The 18,264-nt window shown below is 40.7% G+C and overlaps 1 protein-coding gene across 1 annotated transcript; it reads left to right on the top strand.

Annotated features, from left to right (window-relative positions):
* Positions 1-1,463: 1,463 nt before the first annotated feature.
* On the top strand, positions 1,464-10,415 carry LOC125747674 (neurotensin receptor type 1-like). Its single transcript, XM_049023091.1, has 4 exons — positions 1,464-2,186; positions 6,758-6,950; positions 8,915-8,999; positions 9,250-10,415. Exons 1-4 carry the CDS (start codon positions 1,518-1,520, stop codon positions 9,494-9,496), a joined length of 1,194 nt encoding a protein of 397 aa, XP_048879048.1. The 5' UTR covers positions 1,464-1,517; the 3' UTR covers positions 9,497-10,415.
* Positions 10,416-18,264: the final 7,849 nt, after the last annotated feature.

Genomic DNA, 18,264 nt, shown 5'->3' with positions numbered 1-18,264 from the left:
TTTCTAACCAGTGTTAATTATTGTTGCAATGTAAGCGTAGTGAATATCGTGATAAATATGCAAAAACGCAGATGACAGTTTCCGTTTTTATTTGACAGAACTGGCAGATTAAGTACCAGCTGTCACGGGAGACAAGGCAGCGATCGCGAGCAGAGCGGCGATCGTGCGGGCAAGGAGCAGGCAAGGCAAACAGAGTACGGGGTAGAAGGGGATTTAATAAGGGCAAGGCAGGACAGGACATGGGCACCGACAACATCAATGACAGACCAAGCAAACTGGGGAGACCAGGACTTAAATACACAAGACTGAATGACAGCAAACGGAAACAGCTGGGTACAATTCGGGAAACACATGTGGGTAAGCAGGGGGCGTGGCACACAGGAGGAGCGGACGAGCCGGGCGTGACACCAGCAATGGCACGGACAGCCAAAGTCATTAGTACATGCATCGAAATACATCGCGGGCCAAACCCACCGTAATAGGGGAACACTATTTTCGGCATTTCAACAGAACCCGACACACTTACATTCACTGACATAACTCTATACCACGGACGTTATTTATACATATACTTACACTATGTATAGTCCGGTGCAATGCATGCCGGTTCGCCTGTAATCCACAGTGTAATTGATGATTCATGACAACTATTAGATCAATTAGAATCATCTCACTCCTGTTCCATTTACGTGACGGAGCTCTTAAAGTATATACATCAGACAACATCAACTATCCATCAACCGGAATATCAACCTTTCAGCATCAGAAAATTCCTCTTCAGCTTCTTACATGCCCATAAGTATTAATAATACCACCACTTTCATTCAGTGCATTTTTAAAAGAAAACTGTAAAGCACACTTAACCAGAATGATCTATGGAAGGCTGTCTCCCTACGGCCATTTCATCCCTGCATCTAAATGATTGTGAAAAGCCAGTAATGACTCCGAACTATTCGGTTAAATGCATGAGCGTCACTAGAGATTTATGACATGGGGAAGTTACGCCTTTATTTATTAGGGGGTCTAATGGAAATGGTCCACATTGTTTAAACTAATTAGAGTACATTTATTGGTGGGGGGGGGGGGGGCAAAAACCCCCTAAAACAGGCCTAACGACGACCCTGGTTAAATGCATAAAATAAATAACAAATGAATATCGATTAATTCATTATTCATTCAGCAAGGTCCCATTCCTTCTATAAAAACACGAAAAATATATTTTACAACAACAGCGAACCGTTTTACGATGCTCATCTTTTAATTTTCTTACATTGATCCGAGACCTATATACCATTGCGTTCTGAATGCATGTTCAAAGCGTTCAATAATTTTTCAGTTATGCCAAGTTTACTCCTCTAAAGCACACCCCTATCCGGTAGGATATAAAGCGGCTTCGCCACTGGTCACAGAAAGCCGGTGTTACGAAGTCGAAGGGCGCCCGCCCCACACCACATGTTAGCTGTCAGGAAAATCAAGCTCGGTTCCTGCCTTAGGTATGCATCTTGACTGACTTGCAGATGGATCCAAATGACAGCGTGCCGTCCGCGGAAAGCAAATTCAGATCGGATTTCCGATATTTATCCTTACAGCTTCAGGTGTCCGCAAATCGTTCCCAGCCGAACTGCACAGAGCCCGAACTGGAGAACAGTTTGGACGTGAACACGCGTCTGTTCTCCAAGGTACTGGTCACCGTCATATACTTGGTGCTGTTTCTGGTCGGCTGTCTGGGCAACTCGGTTACATTATACACGCTGCTGAAAAGACGGACCTGGCGGAACCTGCAGAGCACAGTGCATTACCACCTGGCCAGTTTGGCCGTTTCCGATCTGTTTATTTTGTTGTTCAGCATGCCTATCGAGCTCTACAACTTCATTTGGGTACATCACCCGTGGGCGTTCGGCGATGCAGTTTGTAAAGGTTACTACTTCATCCGGGACGGCTGCTCCTACGCCACGGCGTTTAACATCGCCAGCCTCAGCACGGAACGCTACATGGCAATATGCCACCCTTTCAAGGCGAAAAGCGTCATGTCCCGCAGTCGAACCAAGAAGCTCATCAGTGGAGTTTGGGTGGCGTCGTTCCTGCTGGCAACACCGATGCTTCTGACGATGGGTCAGCTCAGCATCGACGGGGAGAAGATCTGCACTACTGTCGTATCCACGGTCACCGCCAAGACCGTGCTACAGGTGGGTGCAAGACTGCATCAGGCAGGCGGCGCAGTGGTTGAGGAACTGGAATATTAATTCTACCAAGCCTTCGACGAAAAAAAAATGTTTGTGTGTATAACACCTATATGCGGTATTGTATGATTCAGGTAAATACAATTTCCGACTTTATTGACAACATGCCTGTTGTGTATTTAATGTTTCTGCAAACGAGGGAAGTAACTGAGATTGTTAACATTGTTATTGCTCGGTGGACAAAACTCAAGGTTGGTAATGAATAGTAAATGTTGTTCTAACGAATACAAATGAAGCAGTTATAGGTGCATTCATGCATCCATCACGTGAGGTTATTATAATAATAGTTTTGAATTCTGAAAAATTACAAGTAAATTTCTTTTCCTTTCAATAAGGTCACGTACTTCAGCAGAGACCAATTTTCCCCGTAAAAATTACGCGGATAAAATGTCATGCGGACATTAAGCTTCCTTTACATTTACAGCTTACGCATCTATATCAGTTGATGTCAAGAAATGCCATTAGAATTTTTTATGAACCGTTAAAGCAAAATGCACTGTACATGTATTCTTCTCTCTGTTTTTCATAACCTCTTTACTATGTTGAACTGCAGCAGATTTTTATGTGTAGAAATGGTCCATTATGCTAATACCTTAATCTAGAGCAAACATGGTATTCATGTGAAACTGCACATCATATGAATCGGCAACATCATAATGCTATGTTCCGATTTATTGTTAAGTTAATTCAGGTTAGTTTACAGCACAGAGGTCCAATATAGCATTGCTAATTCTTAGTTTGTGACCTTTTCTGTATTATGCAAAGTAACCTGAAATTTATTCCACCCCTCGGCACTATTTGGAAAGCTTCCCAGAGTGGACTTAACCCCCAAGCACACCCAAGGATGCCGAATAAAGCCGTCAAGCTAGAGTCTAGGGATGATAGTGTTTCTCTCAGGGTCTGTATCAGTTAGTTGCTTGTTTTAAACTGTGCTCAGCAGCTGATGAACCTAGATAATACGAAGTATGTGAGTTTTCTTGTTCATCCTAAGATTGATCAATACAGTATTTCTTTTTTTTTTTTACTGGAGTACTTCAGATTACATATCTTATTAAAGGAAATATCAGAGTCCCTCTGGGAATGAACTACATTCAGCATGCAGGTGTTCTCACTCATCATATTGTCACTACCATCATGTGATGGTTGCCAAATCCATGTGGTGCTGAAACCCCCCTGTGTCCTTTTAGAAGAATAGAGAGGTGTGAGATGGCTGTCCAGCTGCATTTGTATTATGGTCTCCGTATTTAAGATACATTTGCACAAGAAAGCAAAGAAGTCTGTCCACTTCGCTCGGCTATCGACCATTTCTGACCAGTGCTAAGTATTTTTACTTTTACTTTTCCAAGACATTTTGACCACTGTCACATATGTAAATACTGTGATACTATTATTATATCGTACAACCCAGCACCCTGCTTCCTCCCAGTTGTCTCTCATGTACCTCAGAGTATCAAGGCTTGCAGGCTACCCGTGGTTGGCCATTGTGAATGCCTACTGAAAGTTCTTTGAGGAGGGATACATCACCATCTACCAACAGGGTGTTGGGCAACCAAGTATGAACTAACAGAAGGGCTACTTCACTAAAGATGACTATGGGAGCAATGTGTCATGACATACAGTGCAGGGAAGCCTGCTGCGTATGGGGCTGCAAAGTTGCCTATCAGACTTGTCGGTCCAGAAAGGTCATGTTTTGACACTTGTTTTCTTTGTCCACTGTAGGTACTTTCAGTAGTAGCCAGGGGTCAGTATGGACAGTCTGACTAGCCTACAGCTAATTAGCCCCTTGGCCACCGGACACGATGACCTGTGTGTCATGACAGACTGCTCCTTTGGCCATCATTAAAATTATCTTCCATTTGTGCCACAGTAGCCCTTCTGTTGGTTTGGATCAGACAGGATAGCCTTCATTACCATAAATGAGTCTCAAGTCTTCTAATACTCTGTAGATAGTTTATGGTTTTTCCTTCTAATCAGAGGCAATATTCAGCATACAGGGACTACTTACAACACCCAGAATGCACCGGGGACATGTAAATTAGTTCTTACACTAGTGAGAGGCAACTCGCTCATGCTAAAATATCTTAAATTTAGCAGCTAGATCTGCCAGTGTGAAATCCCTCGATACACCCTCTGATCTGCAAATTTTACCAACAGCACTCCCAGCCCACCCTGACCATTAAGTTTTACCACTGGCACCCCGTGCTTTGATCAACATATTATTGATATTCCATTGTTTTTTTAAACTCCCACTCATTTATCTTTTGGCTCCAGAAAATATCTTGAACAGCCCACTTAGGGCCCCCATAGAAGTTAGTCCGCCCCTAAATCTAATGATAATATTTTAGTGGGTTTAACAAATGCTGTTATTGTAACGACACAGTTTACCTTTCTTCTGTGGCTCAATTTTACTGGAGTGGTGCAAGTTTAAAGTGTTTTTTTGATGGTACATCATGTTCAGATTGCAAGAGCAGTAAGCAGCAGTCTGATTCCACAGAACTCCCTGTGCACCAGAAAATGACATTCTGGAGTGTTTATCATTTGCTAAATCTTCCAAAATTAATCTTCTATTTTTTTGTTTCATTATTTTTTTTACTTATTGTTTTAACATTAGCATATAAAAGGGGGAAATGGTCCCAAGAAGTTTCCAGAAGCCCGTATTACAACTGATGTATTGTTCAAGGGGTGAAAAGGAGGTTTGCAAGGAGAGCAAATGGGCTTCTGTGCCTGTGATCTGTGTATGCAGCCATCCTAGGGCTGCGATAAACAGCCAGCTGAAGCACATGGCACTTTGATGCTAATGGAGGTATGGGCTGATTGTTAATGTTTTTTCCAGCTTCAAATTAATTAAAGCATGAGCACAATGCAATCTGTAAGCGCACTCAGAAGAATGAAAACTCAAAACCTGACATTATTGTGATTTTATTTCATTGTGAGGCTGAAAGCTGTTAATTAAACTTAACAGGGTCAGCTTATCAGATGCCTGTCAGAATTAGCAAGTGGCAGCTGGCAAGTAACATAATATACTTTTTATTTTATATGTTTATGTTCTTTGTGAGCAATGATGCTGCACTGGAAAAATGCTTAAGCCTTAGGCAGTCAAGAGAAATGTTTAAAGCTATTTATCTACGTAGTGCACTTTTGCACATAACAATAAAAGCAACAATTTAGCATTAGAACATACACAAATGAAGAGTAACACGATAAAAACCTCATAAGAATCTCTTCTGTTCTCCAAAAAGTTACTGATATCTAGTTGGATGGCTGTCAGGGTCGGCTCCTGTTGTCTCAGTCTTTTGTGTCCCTACCCCGTTTGGCCAGCAGGTGTCGCTGGCCATCCTGTCCCTCCTGTTAGTCTGCGTGTTTCCCCTATTTCCTGGCAACTGCATGGCTCAACGTGTTGAGCATATGGCTACCTGCAAATCCCTTTGTTGCGTGTTGAAATCCCTGTTTTTGTATTTTGTTCCCTAGTGTTTCATTGTATGAGTTTTTTCTAGTTCCCGTGTCTTGTGATTTGTATTTGGTTTTGGTAAAAATTTTTTGTGCCCGTGCCTGTGTTTCTACCTGTCTGTTATTCCCCTAGTGTAGATTCTGTTTCCTTCTTTCTGTCAGTCTTAGTTTTTCCCTCCCAGTTCCCTGAGTGTATTAGTTCCACCTGTTGCCTGTTCTTGTGCCTGCGCTTGTGTGTTTCCCTGATTGCTCGTTGTCCTGCACCTTCCCCTATTGGTTATTTGTCTGTCTCACTCCTGCTGTCTCGTTACCCAGTTCAGTTTTCCTATTTAATTTCCAGCCTGAGTTGAGTTCACCAATGGTTCGTTGTTGGTTGTAGTTTTGTGGTTAGATGTAGGTACTTTGGATGTTATGTTATTTGTAACCTACCTGCCTACCTTTCGTTGCCCTACCACTTTTGTAAGTGTTTCTGGCCCCTCCAGGTCTATTTTTCTTTGTAGTGTTTTCTGTTTTGTTAAATAAACCCCTTCTGTTCCGGTGAGCTGCAAGTGGCCCGTCCACATTTCTGTTCAGCTTACATCATGCCTCGTTCTCATGCCCGAACCGCCTCGTATCATGACAATGGCTGGATTATCACCGCTTCAGTTCCCAAACCTCTCCTCATGGACACCTCAGCCATTCCATGAAATTATTAAATTTCACCCCCAGATTACTTAACTCAATTAGTTAAAAAGTCAATGAGATATTGATTAGCTATGTGAGGTGTGCTAGTGGTCAAGTCAAAAAATACATGGGTGTATGGATGGTTGCTGATATATTGATTTCGATCAGTTGGGTAAACCCATGTGTTTTGGTGTTAGAAGTAGGAAAATGGATCAATAAGATGCCTTCTTAAAAATATATTATACCGCTGAAGAAAAACTGCAGAGAATATGTAGCATGGATTTTTGTGTCTGACGCAAAGAAGATCTGGTGGGGGATGGAGATACCATAAGAATGAAGCAGATTGTACATTCCAGCAGCTGATATCTGCTGTGGGTCCCGTGGTCTGCTCTTCTCGCCCCCTGCAGGTCAACGCCCTGCTGTCCTTCGCAGTCCCTATGGTGATCATTTCGGTGCTGAACACAGCCATTGCCAGGCAGCTGCAGCAGATGTTTCAGCCGAACTGGCGCACGTGTTTTATTAAGGGTTCCAGGCCCGAACCAGGCATGGCCATGGAAACGAGCCGCGTGCAGTCGCTGCGGCATGGGGTCAAGGTGCTGCGTGAGTAGGGCAGCTTGCCATAAGGCACTCCTTAACATGGTCACACAGCAAATATACAAACAAAAATACTCTTACGACAATGGTATACACGCAGAATGAATAGTAACTACAGCTGTTGTCATAATTCACGTTACCGCTGACGCTTTGTGTGTTTATCTCTCAAAATTTATATAAATAATGTGAACTAGTGGAGAGAACTGCGGAATTCTGCGGTTGCGTGATCGTTCGTGTACGACCAATCACCATACCTGTGCAGCTATCATCAATACTGCTCAGTCTGAAAAAAAAACTGTTAGAACTGCTATTTTGAAATGGTTTGCGACTAAATGTTTTTAGATATTTGATTTTAAGTGAAATAGACTGGAGGATGAAAAAAATAAAGATGGTCCATGCCCCTTACATGTTGACTCATAGAGTCATTGAAAGTATTTTTATATTTCCATGTTTCAGTTGCTTGATCTACTTTTTCAAGGCAATTGATGAATTTTAATGTGGTTTGAAAACATCCTTTGATGTTTCCACAGTAAGTGGATGCATCTTAGCATGATGTCCTGACTATGCTCTCACCTTCAAAAGACAGTTTTAACATTAGTACAAAGCTGTGGCATAGGCACACACAGACCTCTGACATGGGATTTTTAAAAGAGAATGTGTATCATTTTGAAAAGGGGCATCTTAAAAGCTTTGGTGGCAAGGAGTTGAGGGAAAAAATTAAGTGCAAAGAATATTGCCAAATTCTGACCATGAACAAAGTGTTAACAAAGAGTGTTATATGAAGCAATAAGAATTACTTAAAATTATTAGAAAAGAAAATGGTAAGTACAAAGAAGATAAGTATTAGGTTGACTTTACCTAAAGCATCGACTATTGATGAGGGAAATGCAAGGATACTCATTGTTCATTTTGCATTTCGTCATTTGGAACTGAGGCAAATTCAGTTTTATATTGTGGCTACAAAAATGTAGTTTGTACTATACTGAGATGTTACACTGTACTGCTGCCTTTATCCTTTATGCAGCCTGAGCTAAACTCCAGGCTCCTCTGCAACTCTGTACTGTTTAAACAATTTGTTGGGAGATGGATGGACTTTCATTATAAAAATGGCACATTTTACAGCATATTACCTCATCACTATCCTTAAGGAAGCTGGTTCCTGATTGGCTAAATATGATATTCAGAGTCCACCAACACATACTTCATATACTTCAGCTTATTATTTAACAAACATTGTTTGGGTTTTCCTTAATGGAGAGGAATTGCATCCAATCGTGGAAATGAGGGAACCACTGCAGATTTAGGCAAAAACGTGAGCTCTCAGTTCTGCACTTAAGCATATGTCCACGACCATGTCAGTAATGAGGCTCACAACAGCTGCCCAGAGGAGAAGTAAAGAAGTAAACCCAACAGCATCACTCTGGCAAGGTTGCTAATTTGTTGGTTTTGATGCTATAATTGTCCTGTGATGGGCTGGTATTCCATCTAGGGTGTACCTGGGATAGACCCTACACACCCCCATAATCATGACCAAAATAAGTGAATGGAAGATGGATGGATGGATGGTACTATAATGATACCATCAATAGTTAGGTTTCCAAGCTCGTCTTCCTGACTTCTTTCTTTAACTTAATTATACTTAAGCCTAATGTTACAATTAGCCCATTGCCATGATGCCTAATTGTTTGCTTGAGCAGTATCTAAACGTTAGTAGTAAATATATTTCCAATGAGCTGGAACCTCAAAATTAATCTTATTTTTTCAAAGACATATCCAAGTACACCATAAGGAAACACCATTCTAATTCTGCAAACGTCTTTATAATGCTTCGGAATTTTCGCTAACTTTGCATGGCTACTACCTCTGATACTGTTCTTTCTTCCATCTCGCCATCTAAACCTGCCTTGTTGCTTTCGCTCTATTGTCTCGCACCCCTGCCTTCTCCCATGCTCTTGGGGCACATCTGCTAGGCGCCGTGGTCCTCGCCTTTGTGGTGTGCTGGCTGCCCTACCACTCCCGGCGGCTGATGTACTGCTATGTGACAGAGTGGACAGAGTGAGTGTCATTTGCATCTGGACCCCATGTAATTTGATGGACAGAGGGATTAGGGTTGACCCATAAATAACTTTGGTCCATGCGCTATTACTAACTGAATGGACAGAGTGATGGGGATCTGGGTACATGTTCTTCCACTAGAGTTTCACTAGAAGCAGAGAGGTGTACATACAGTATTGAAAATGCAACCTACTTGAGTTAAAAAGTAAGCACTGACAGAATAATGAACCATTTTTTGCTGTCCCCACAGAGTACTGTTTGACTTCTACCACTACTTCTACATGGTTACCAACGTGCTGTTCTATATCAGCTCGGCCATCAACCCTGTGCTCTACAATCTGGTGTCTGCCAACTATCGGAAATTTTTCTTCTCCACACTCCACTGCTTCTGCAGGGATGAGAGATTGCAGGGACAAGAGCAAGGCCAGCAACAGGTCCAACCCAGGTTCTCCAATAGCATCACCAGCAACCACACGTTCAGCATCAAGGGCACCTGAAACATTTTGGACAAGAGGTGGAGCATTACATAGTACCAGAAACCAGAATACACACAGGAAGTGTTTGAAGTTGAATCCCTCACTAACTTTATAAAGTAGTGGTATGCAACCCTGGTCCTGGATTGCCAGCATCCAGCAGGTTTTCTATCTTTCCTGGTCTCTGATGAACCAAACCTCATCTCAGACTGATAGTAACTCATCAGGCAGGACAGAAAACCTGCTGGATACCGGCACTCCAGGATTTGGATTGCCTACTCCTGGTGTAAAGCATAGGCTCACTATAAGACCACACTACAGTTGATCCTTCCAACTCATGGGGGTTAGGGGCACAGTCTCCCCCCATGATCTTGAAAGACCATATAAATTTTTTTGGGCCTCTTTGTCCTCTTGGCAAGGAAAGCAAGCATGTGAGCAGAGTGAAGCAAAGCAAAAAGGTACAAGATATGTGAGATATCACAGGAGAGACTGCTGTAAACAAGCTTGGTATCCTTCTAACCACCCATCTTCTATAACTGCTTATCCTGTACAGGATTGTGAGGGTCCAGAGTCTATGGGTGCGAGGCAGGGGATGACCCAGAGTGAGATGCCAGTCCATTTGCAGGGCACACTCACAGTCACTCACACATTCACACCTATGGACATGATGACAAGGGGAGAACATGCAAACTCCACACCCATGGAGCTGTGGTGGATGCTGGAACCCTGGTTACAGAGGTGCGAGATGACAGTGCTAACCACTGTGCTACCATGCCGCCTCCTCTTTTGAATCAGCACTGTACATATATTTTATGAGTTTATGTGTTACTAAACATTTTTGTGGCAACTGTGGCTTTCACAAAACTCCCCGAAAAAATCCTGTTTAATTTCTTATGCTATTGAAACTGTGATGGGGAAAGTTGTGATGCAGATGGATCTACTGTAAAGCCTCTAACAGTATGTGACTTTTTAAAATCTTTTATGATATATATATCCATATATATCCTTAACTGTATTTTGTGGTGTTAAACCCTTCAGTTCTGTATACCGTGTACCTGTGTTTATGTGCCATACCAGTTACTGGGATCGAACATAAGTTTAGGGTTGCTGGAAAATCACCAGTTAATGTTCAGTACAAAATTGCACGCATCTTGGGATTGGAAATTGTTTTATTGCAAAAGAAGGAAACAAACTTTCATTACTGTGGTTATTCTTATAATATGTTGCTATATAACAAGAACATATATTAAAACAACAAACACAGACAATACTAAGTGCATTATACACATCCAAGATACAGTAGGCTACACGTAGGCTTCAGACTGTAACGGCGTGACTGTATTCATGCTGTTTCAGTGAAAAATGAAACTACTACTTCGAGAAAGGAGCTTGTTAACATCAGGGCTAGATCTACCTTTACAGGGGCCCTAGGCAAAGGTCCACAAGCAGGTCATTCAGGGGCCCCAGCCCCACAACTGGAGGTAGCCATGTTTCTGCCTGCACATAAACATCTTGATATGATGTATATAGTTCTTTTTTATTATTTCAAAATTTGTGTAATTATTCTTTTTTATAAATATGTATGAACATACTATACATATATTCTTTAATGCCTTCTTCTAGGCCCCCGATGAGGTTCTAGACAGTTGCCTGAATCCAGCACTGATTTACATTACTAATGGTTAACAGTGAATAAACATCTCTCAGTCCCCTTCCCATTTTTCTCTTCCTCCTGTCCTCTTTACTTTCTTTCTTACTCACCTTTTCTCTACTTCCCTCACTATCTCCAAACACAGAAGTCTTCACCTGAGGCCTACTCCTTCATGCTGATATTATGATTCATGTTGGAATAGTTAAGCGTTTAGTTTAGTTTTTTGCATGTGAAAAAGTTGCTCGTCTTTATTTAGAGCTCACCCTTTGAAGTAGTAACTTTTTCAGTTGTCCTTAGTGAATTGACACTGTGCAATCTACAAAAAAAGTGAAGCGAAATTGCAATTTGTGGAAAAATAAACATGCTCAGGATTGTTTTTCTTAGTGCATGATGTTTGTAGATGAACAGCATACTTACATTGACAATGTGTGACTCAGCAGACTCTGTGTCAGTAACCGGAAGGGTGCCGGTTCAAGCGTTTGCAGAAGAGTCACATGTCTCTGGGCTCTTGAGAAAATCCCTTAACCCCCAGCTCTAGGGGTTCTACGTGCATATGCATATGTGTCTGTGTCTCATGATGGAAGATGGAGCAAGATGGAAGTGAAAAGAGAATTTCCCCACTGCGATTGATAAAGTATCACTACCGCACACATACACCATAGTTTTAGTGTGTCGGCAGTCATGAACTGTATGACAAACTAAAAGAAACCTCAGCACAAAGAAGCCATTCTCAAAAATGCTAATATATACAGACCCAAATCTCGAGGGATTCTTGGCGGAAATACAGTAGCATGTGTCCTTAAAGGATGTATCACATTTCTCCAGCACAAAATGTTCTTCAAATTGCTTAATTATAAGGAACTAATTCATAGAACTGAAAAAATTACCCCTCCCACAAAGCAGAGCAATGGCTGGCTTTTGTGGAAATGGTACTTTCCATAGTTCCATGCTATACAGCTCTTTGCAATGCTAACGATAATGATATTTTATTTGGCTGTTTTACAAGTATAAATTGTACAAATTTTGTATAAGTACAAATAGAGGTACAAAGGAATTCTTTAGCTTTCGCATGTACCATATACTCCAATAAGACATGCAAACACAGGTGAGAAGGGAGTGTATACTATTCATTTGGAAGAAAATGTGCTAAATTAGACAGGTTCTTATTAGAGAATATGTCAGTTAACCTGGAGATGGACCAAGTACGTTACCATTGAGGCAAAAGGGGCTAACGGTGCTCTCTTGCACTAGAAAATATTAGGTGATGAAAACATATATAGATCAGGTGTCTATTACAATACAGTAAAATCAATTTAGAATAAATTTCAATGGGTCTGAATGAAACACCTGAATTCAATGATTGAGAGGTGTGTCTCAACACCTTTGTACCTATAGTTTAGATAGATCGATAGATCACTTCTTTGTTGTGGGACACCATAAGTTCCTCAGCAAATACATTTACAATGACATTAAGAGGCTCTCAGTTTACTGCCAACTGGGTGTCTACTGATGACATTTGAGTTTGAAACACCACATCCACCTTCCTTCATTGAATAAGCCAATACAATCCCATTGCACCAATTTATGGCCTTGGGAGAAAAAAAACCCTAAGCATCTCTTTCTGTACTGCATTCAAATATGTACTGCATTCTAGCAGGCCATAAATGGCCATACTGTAAATGGGTGCATTATTTCATGCCGACATAATATGTGCACAAGGATCTTTGCACCATGAGAAATTTGCCTAAAGGTATCATCATACCAAGTTACCACTGACTAAAATTCAGATATAATCTTATCCACCGAGGCCATAAATAACCACGATCAAACCACTGCTCTGTCTGGGGAAAAAGAGAATTGGGTTAGTAAACATCTACTAAAATATCGAAAGGGTGTTGCAGTAAGAGGAAAGACAACCACATGCATAAAATGTCTGTCCATTTTCCATACCCACTTGTTGTTATCCCTTACAGTGCTCACAGAAAGTCTTGGAATGCTTACACAATTCAGTAAAAAACAGCAAATTTATTGGTTTTATAACAAAATCATTACCTTATTATTTTCTTTACAAAAAACATAGAATTTCAAGTAGTAATAAATTGAAACCCAAACTATAGTTCTAAAAGAGCTGTTCTGAGTTAAAAAGTTAATTGGCAAGGAGTCTCATTAGGTCCTTTTTAATTAGTAACACCTATGCAAGAACATAAAATGCCAAATATTTGGGAGCCAATGACTACAACTGCAGTTAACAGCAAAAGTGCAAGAAAACAACTGACTTTCATGGACTTTTGTTGTGAAATCAATATATTGGCAACATTGTTAAAGAATTAAGCAAGCGTCCTAAGACTTTCCATGCGCACTGCATTTTCACTATACTTGAAAATAATCCAGACATCCAAATAAATTGAGAAAACATCATTTATTCAAGTCCTGTGACTGACTGTAATAGCTATGCCTTATGCATATGCATTCTACTTTAGCTGTGGTACCAAGAGTCTCATCATTGATGATTGACAATAATTATGTCAGTACAGTACAAAAATGACAAGCAACCTTATTTTTCCTTTTGATATGGTAATTTGATTAGTCCGCTGCTTTTATCAGACATTAAACCTTGATTTTAAAGCCTGAAGTTAAAGTTATAAATACTGAGAAATACTGAAATAAATGTATGATCATTGATTGAGAGGGTTTTAGGTTTTGAGGTTGTTACTGTATTTGTACAACACATATATTATTTCAAATGTTCTGATCAACCATTTGGGATAGTTGTATATTATTTTTCAAATAAAGATTGAGCAGTAAAAGCAGTAAAACAGGTTTCAAAATTATTGGCACCCAAATCATTCCAAATAAAACCATACGTATCTGTTACAAAATTCTGTTCTTTATAGTTGGTCTCCAGAAACTGTATTGCTGCCTTTCCCCATTTCCTGTGTCTTTGGGTTTTAAATATGAGATTCCTAGCATACAAAACCCATTTGTTTTCCATCGGCATCCTTTATGCTTCAAAAATGATTCCCCAGATTGTAAATCATTTGGGTCTTTTGAATCATCATGTGTATAGTTTATGTTCCATTTTTGCTTATTTTCATTAAGGGTGAGTTAACTATTTATTTTTATATACAGTATATTGGTATATATATATATGTATATATATATATATATATATATATATATATATATATATGTGTGTGTGTGTGTGTTTGTGTATATATAGGTATGTAGGTATAAAGTGTTTATACTGTAGATGAGAAAGTAGCAACATGTGCCACTCCAGTCAAATTTTTAATGGAACCGCTTTAGTTTAAGTGCTACAGGAGTTAAGTAAGGCCTCAAACGCATCACTGCCCCCCTCCCTACTGCCTTCCTCACATTTTGTTGAAAATTTTAAATATGGGGTTGAAATAATGAACATTGCAGGGAGAAATACCACAAAAATGTTGCCATGTAGAAAGCTTTTATTCAAGGGTCTGGATGTGAGGTACAGAAGTGGGAAAGCAGGGCAGCATGTGATAGCCTTAGTAGGAATGACTTCCGATCCCATATTCACTGTGGGTGGAGAAACACTACTGCTTGTGGTATTCTCAGGTTCCCTATTCCAGGAATCACCTTAATTCTATGTTCCCTTTCACAGAGAGCAAAAGCCTCAGTCTGCAAGGATGGGCTAATGGGTAGGAGGTGAAAAAAAAAATCAAAAAGTAGTTTAGCTCTTGAGGCCCCAACTGGTTTAAAGCAAGAGGTTAGCAGAGTACTTTGAGTCGGGGAATAACATGAGCTGAAAATTAAAATGGGAGGGCCGAAATGAAGGGCCAGAAGATGACATTTTACCCTGCTGTGCCTTGCCTGGAATCGACCAGATCTGTCTGTCACCTCATATAACCAGCTTCAGGTTGCAGTACAATTAACTGAAGTGGTTCTGAACTCCCCCAAAAGTTGATCGGGAAATTGAGGTAGCTGGGTGTCAATATCCTCCCTGTGCAACTAGATCCTGAACTTCCTAACCGAGAGACAGTCCATAACAACATCCCTGGAACCACCATACTGAGCACCAGAACACCCCAGAGCTGTTCACTAGATCTGTTCACCCCTCCGACTCATGAGTGTTCAGCAAAGTGTGCTGATGACAAAACAGTGGCAAGTAATGAGTCATCATACAAGCTAGAGGTGAAGCAGCTTGCAGACTGGTGCAAATACCACAATCTGTCAACGTACATAAACCAAGAGAAATGACTGTTGAATTCAGGAAGGCCCATGACTTCCACTCTGTGGCGAAGAGAACCAGGAACACCAACATTTCTGAGCTGCACTTGATGTAGGACCTCACCTGAATTTTCAACACCTCTATACTAGCCAGGAAGGTGCAGCAGCATCGTCACCTCCTCTGGTGACTGAGGAATGCAGAAATGGGAAACATTCTCGATTTAACAGAGATACAATAATAATAATAGATGGGGAAATTCTCATAACACTTCCCCCAACACTTCTTTACATTTCCACCAACTCTGTAGGTGAGAGCAAGTAGGCCGTGAAGGACAGTCACCCATAACAGTGCCAAAGGACCCGCACGAGTGCTAAGACTGGGCTTGAACTGGCAACCTTCCAATCACAGCCATAGAAGCTTAGCCTACTGAGCCACATGCTGCCCTGTGATTATGTCATCAATAGTGTTAACACACTATTTTTCACAAAGCAGACTATGTGTTGTGTGCTGTGTCCAATGTGCAGTTAAATCATCATGCATTCCTAGGGAAATAGATCAATAGTGTTTCAACAGATCAATGCTTCAAATTTCACTGGAATCAGCCCTCTTGTACTGAAAGTGGTCACTTTTCAGTGAAATTTACAGACAAAAGCATGGAAAAGATTAAAAACATGCTTCTATTCAACTTCAGAACATTAATTCTGAAACACATAGAAGCAAGGAGAATCTCTGGTTAGGGTGATAGGAATAAACAGGGAGTAGGCAGAAGTTACACAAACAAGTATGAAAAAAATTTGATTGAAATGGGTGGCATCTCATTCTATGTTTACCTTTGCTGCTGTTTTTGTTGAATCAGTTGTCCTGTAACACCCTCATCAGGTAGTCCAGGGAATGATGAAATGGGAAGCAATTCAGAGCATGTCAAGGGCTCAACACAATCACTGGAAGAGTACCAAGCAAGGCAAGGTTTCTAAACACACATCACATGGCATTCACAGGTGATAGGGTGGGTGTAATTTACAAAAAAACACTCTGCTGTTAGATGGAGGAGACAAGGAACTTATGGAATACTGCCACACTTCAGGCTGCAAACTCAGTGAAGATGTGAAGACATTCCTACATCGAAAGCATAATTTCAGACTCTCTAGACCAGGGGTGTTAAACTCATTTTAGTTCAGAGGCCACATACAAAACAATTTGATCTGATCTGGGCCGGACCAGTAAAATAATAGCATAACAACCTACACATAACAAGAACTCTATAATTTTCCATTTGTTTTATTGGAAAGAACTACAAGTAAGTGAAAGCACAAGGAAGAAAATGTTTAAATTTAAAGTTTAAATAACTTGTTTGTAAATTTCTTATGTTCTTATGTAACCATCCTTTCACAAAACATTATGAACAACCTGAATTTTCATATGAAAAATAAGTGCAATTTCAACAACATTATGCCTCAGATCACAGTGGATCTACAAAGACACAAAACATAGTCACAGGTCTCTGAAAATGGAGAATGGTAATACACTTTATGATTAAAACAACTTGCCAAGCTCTAGAAATTATTTGAAATGTACACTTTCTCATCAGTGTAGTGCACTGAAACTTGCTTCAAACACATCAAGCACACAGGTATTCCATTCAGCTCTGTGAATAAATAGGAATTGGTCAATTTTTCTTGGAAAACTCTGCACTCACTGTCCACTTATCTCTTCTTTGACAAAGACATTTTGGGTAACGAGAGTGACACAAAGGCGCACATAAAATACATCAAAAGATATAGCAAAATTGGCATTTCTAGAACAACTCAGTTCCGGATATGTATTACCAGTTTGCCGGTTGCTTTAGCATAAACAATATGATAGCTTTACAATGTTGCTGCCATCTGCTGTTTAGTTCTGGGTCTCAGTGTTGTATCACAGTAAAATCCTGTTATAGTGGACTCGCTTATAACGGAATATCGTCTATAACGGATGAGGTCCGCTGGTCCCGGCCGTGCACCTTTAAGAACATGCAGAAAAAGCATCATATATAGCGGACTCGCATGTAACGGAATTTGCGCGTGGCGTGCCGGTGATATCCAGCGCAGATACGTCATCGGGATTATTAATAGTCATGGATCAGGCCAGGTAAAGTTGGATTACTATATGTATAATATAATAATCTATACCATAAATGTGTATGCTGGACTGTGGCATGAGTAAATGGTGTCCTGTAGTTGTATTCTGGGCATACAGCAACTCTGGCTGTAATGGACTTTGTATTTAACAAACTGTTTTGCCAGGTCCCTTGAAGTCCGTTATAACGGGATTTTACTGTATGTCTAAAACACTCTACAACTGTGGTCCCTAGTGGACAAATTGAGAATAGCAGTTACTTTTGTTGAAAAATTGCAATTACTTTCTTCTATGTAATTTTCACACTTTGCAAAATTAATTTCGCAAACCAGTATGTTTGACACCCCTGCTCTAGACCCTTTGCAGTTTGCCTACCAAAGAAATAGATCTGTGGATGATGTGGTCTTCCTAGCCCTCCACACTGCTCTTTGCCACCTGAACAGTCCAAACACACACATTTGGATACTGCTTGTAGATTATGCAGGGTGGAGTGATGGCTCTGAGGCTAGGAATCTGTGTCAGCAATCGGAAGGTTGCTGGCTCAAATCCTGAGAATGCCAGGAGTGAACCTAGTCCATTGGGCCCTTGAGTAAGGCCCTTAGCCAGCAATTGCTTCATCCTGAGTATGACATTACTCTACATTCAGCCCTGCAAGGAGGTCCTCCAACTTACAAGGAAAGTTTGGGGGTTGGTGATAGGATTGGCACTCCAACCACTGGAAAAATCTCACATTGTTCCATTTCGTGTGGCGCCTGGGTGTCACCGGCTGCATGGCTGCACTCAGGCTCTCACGATGTAATCATGTTGTATAAATCAGTGTTT

Source organism: Brienomyrus brachyistius, chromosome 8 (genome assembly GCF_023856365.1).
Source record: "Brienomyrus brachyistius isolate T26 chromosome 8, BBRACH_0.4, whole genome shotgun sequence".
In the NCBI taxonomy this organism is placed as follows: domain Eukaryota; kingdom Metazoa; phylum Chordata; class Actinopteri; order Osteoglossiformes; family Mormyridae; genus Brienomyrus; species Brienomyrus brachyistius.
This window is presented reverse-complemented; position numbering and strand designations above follow the sequence as displayed.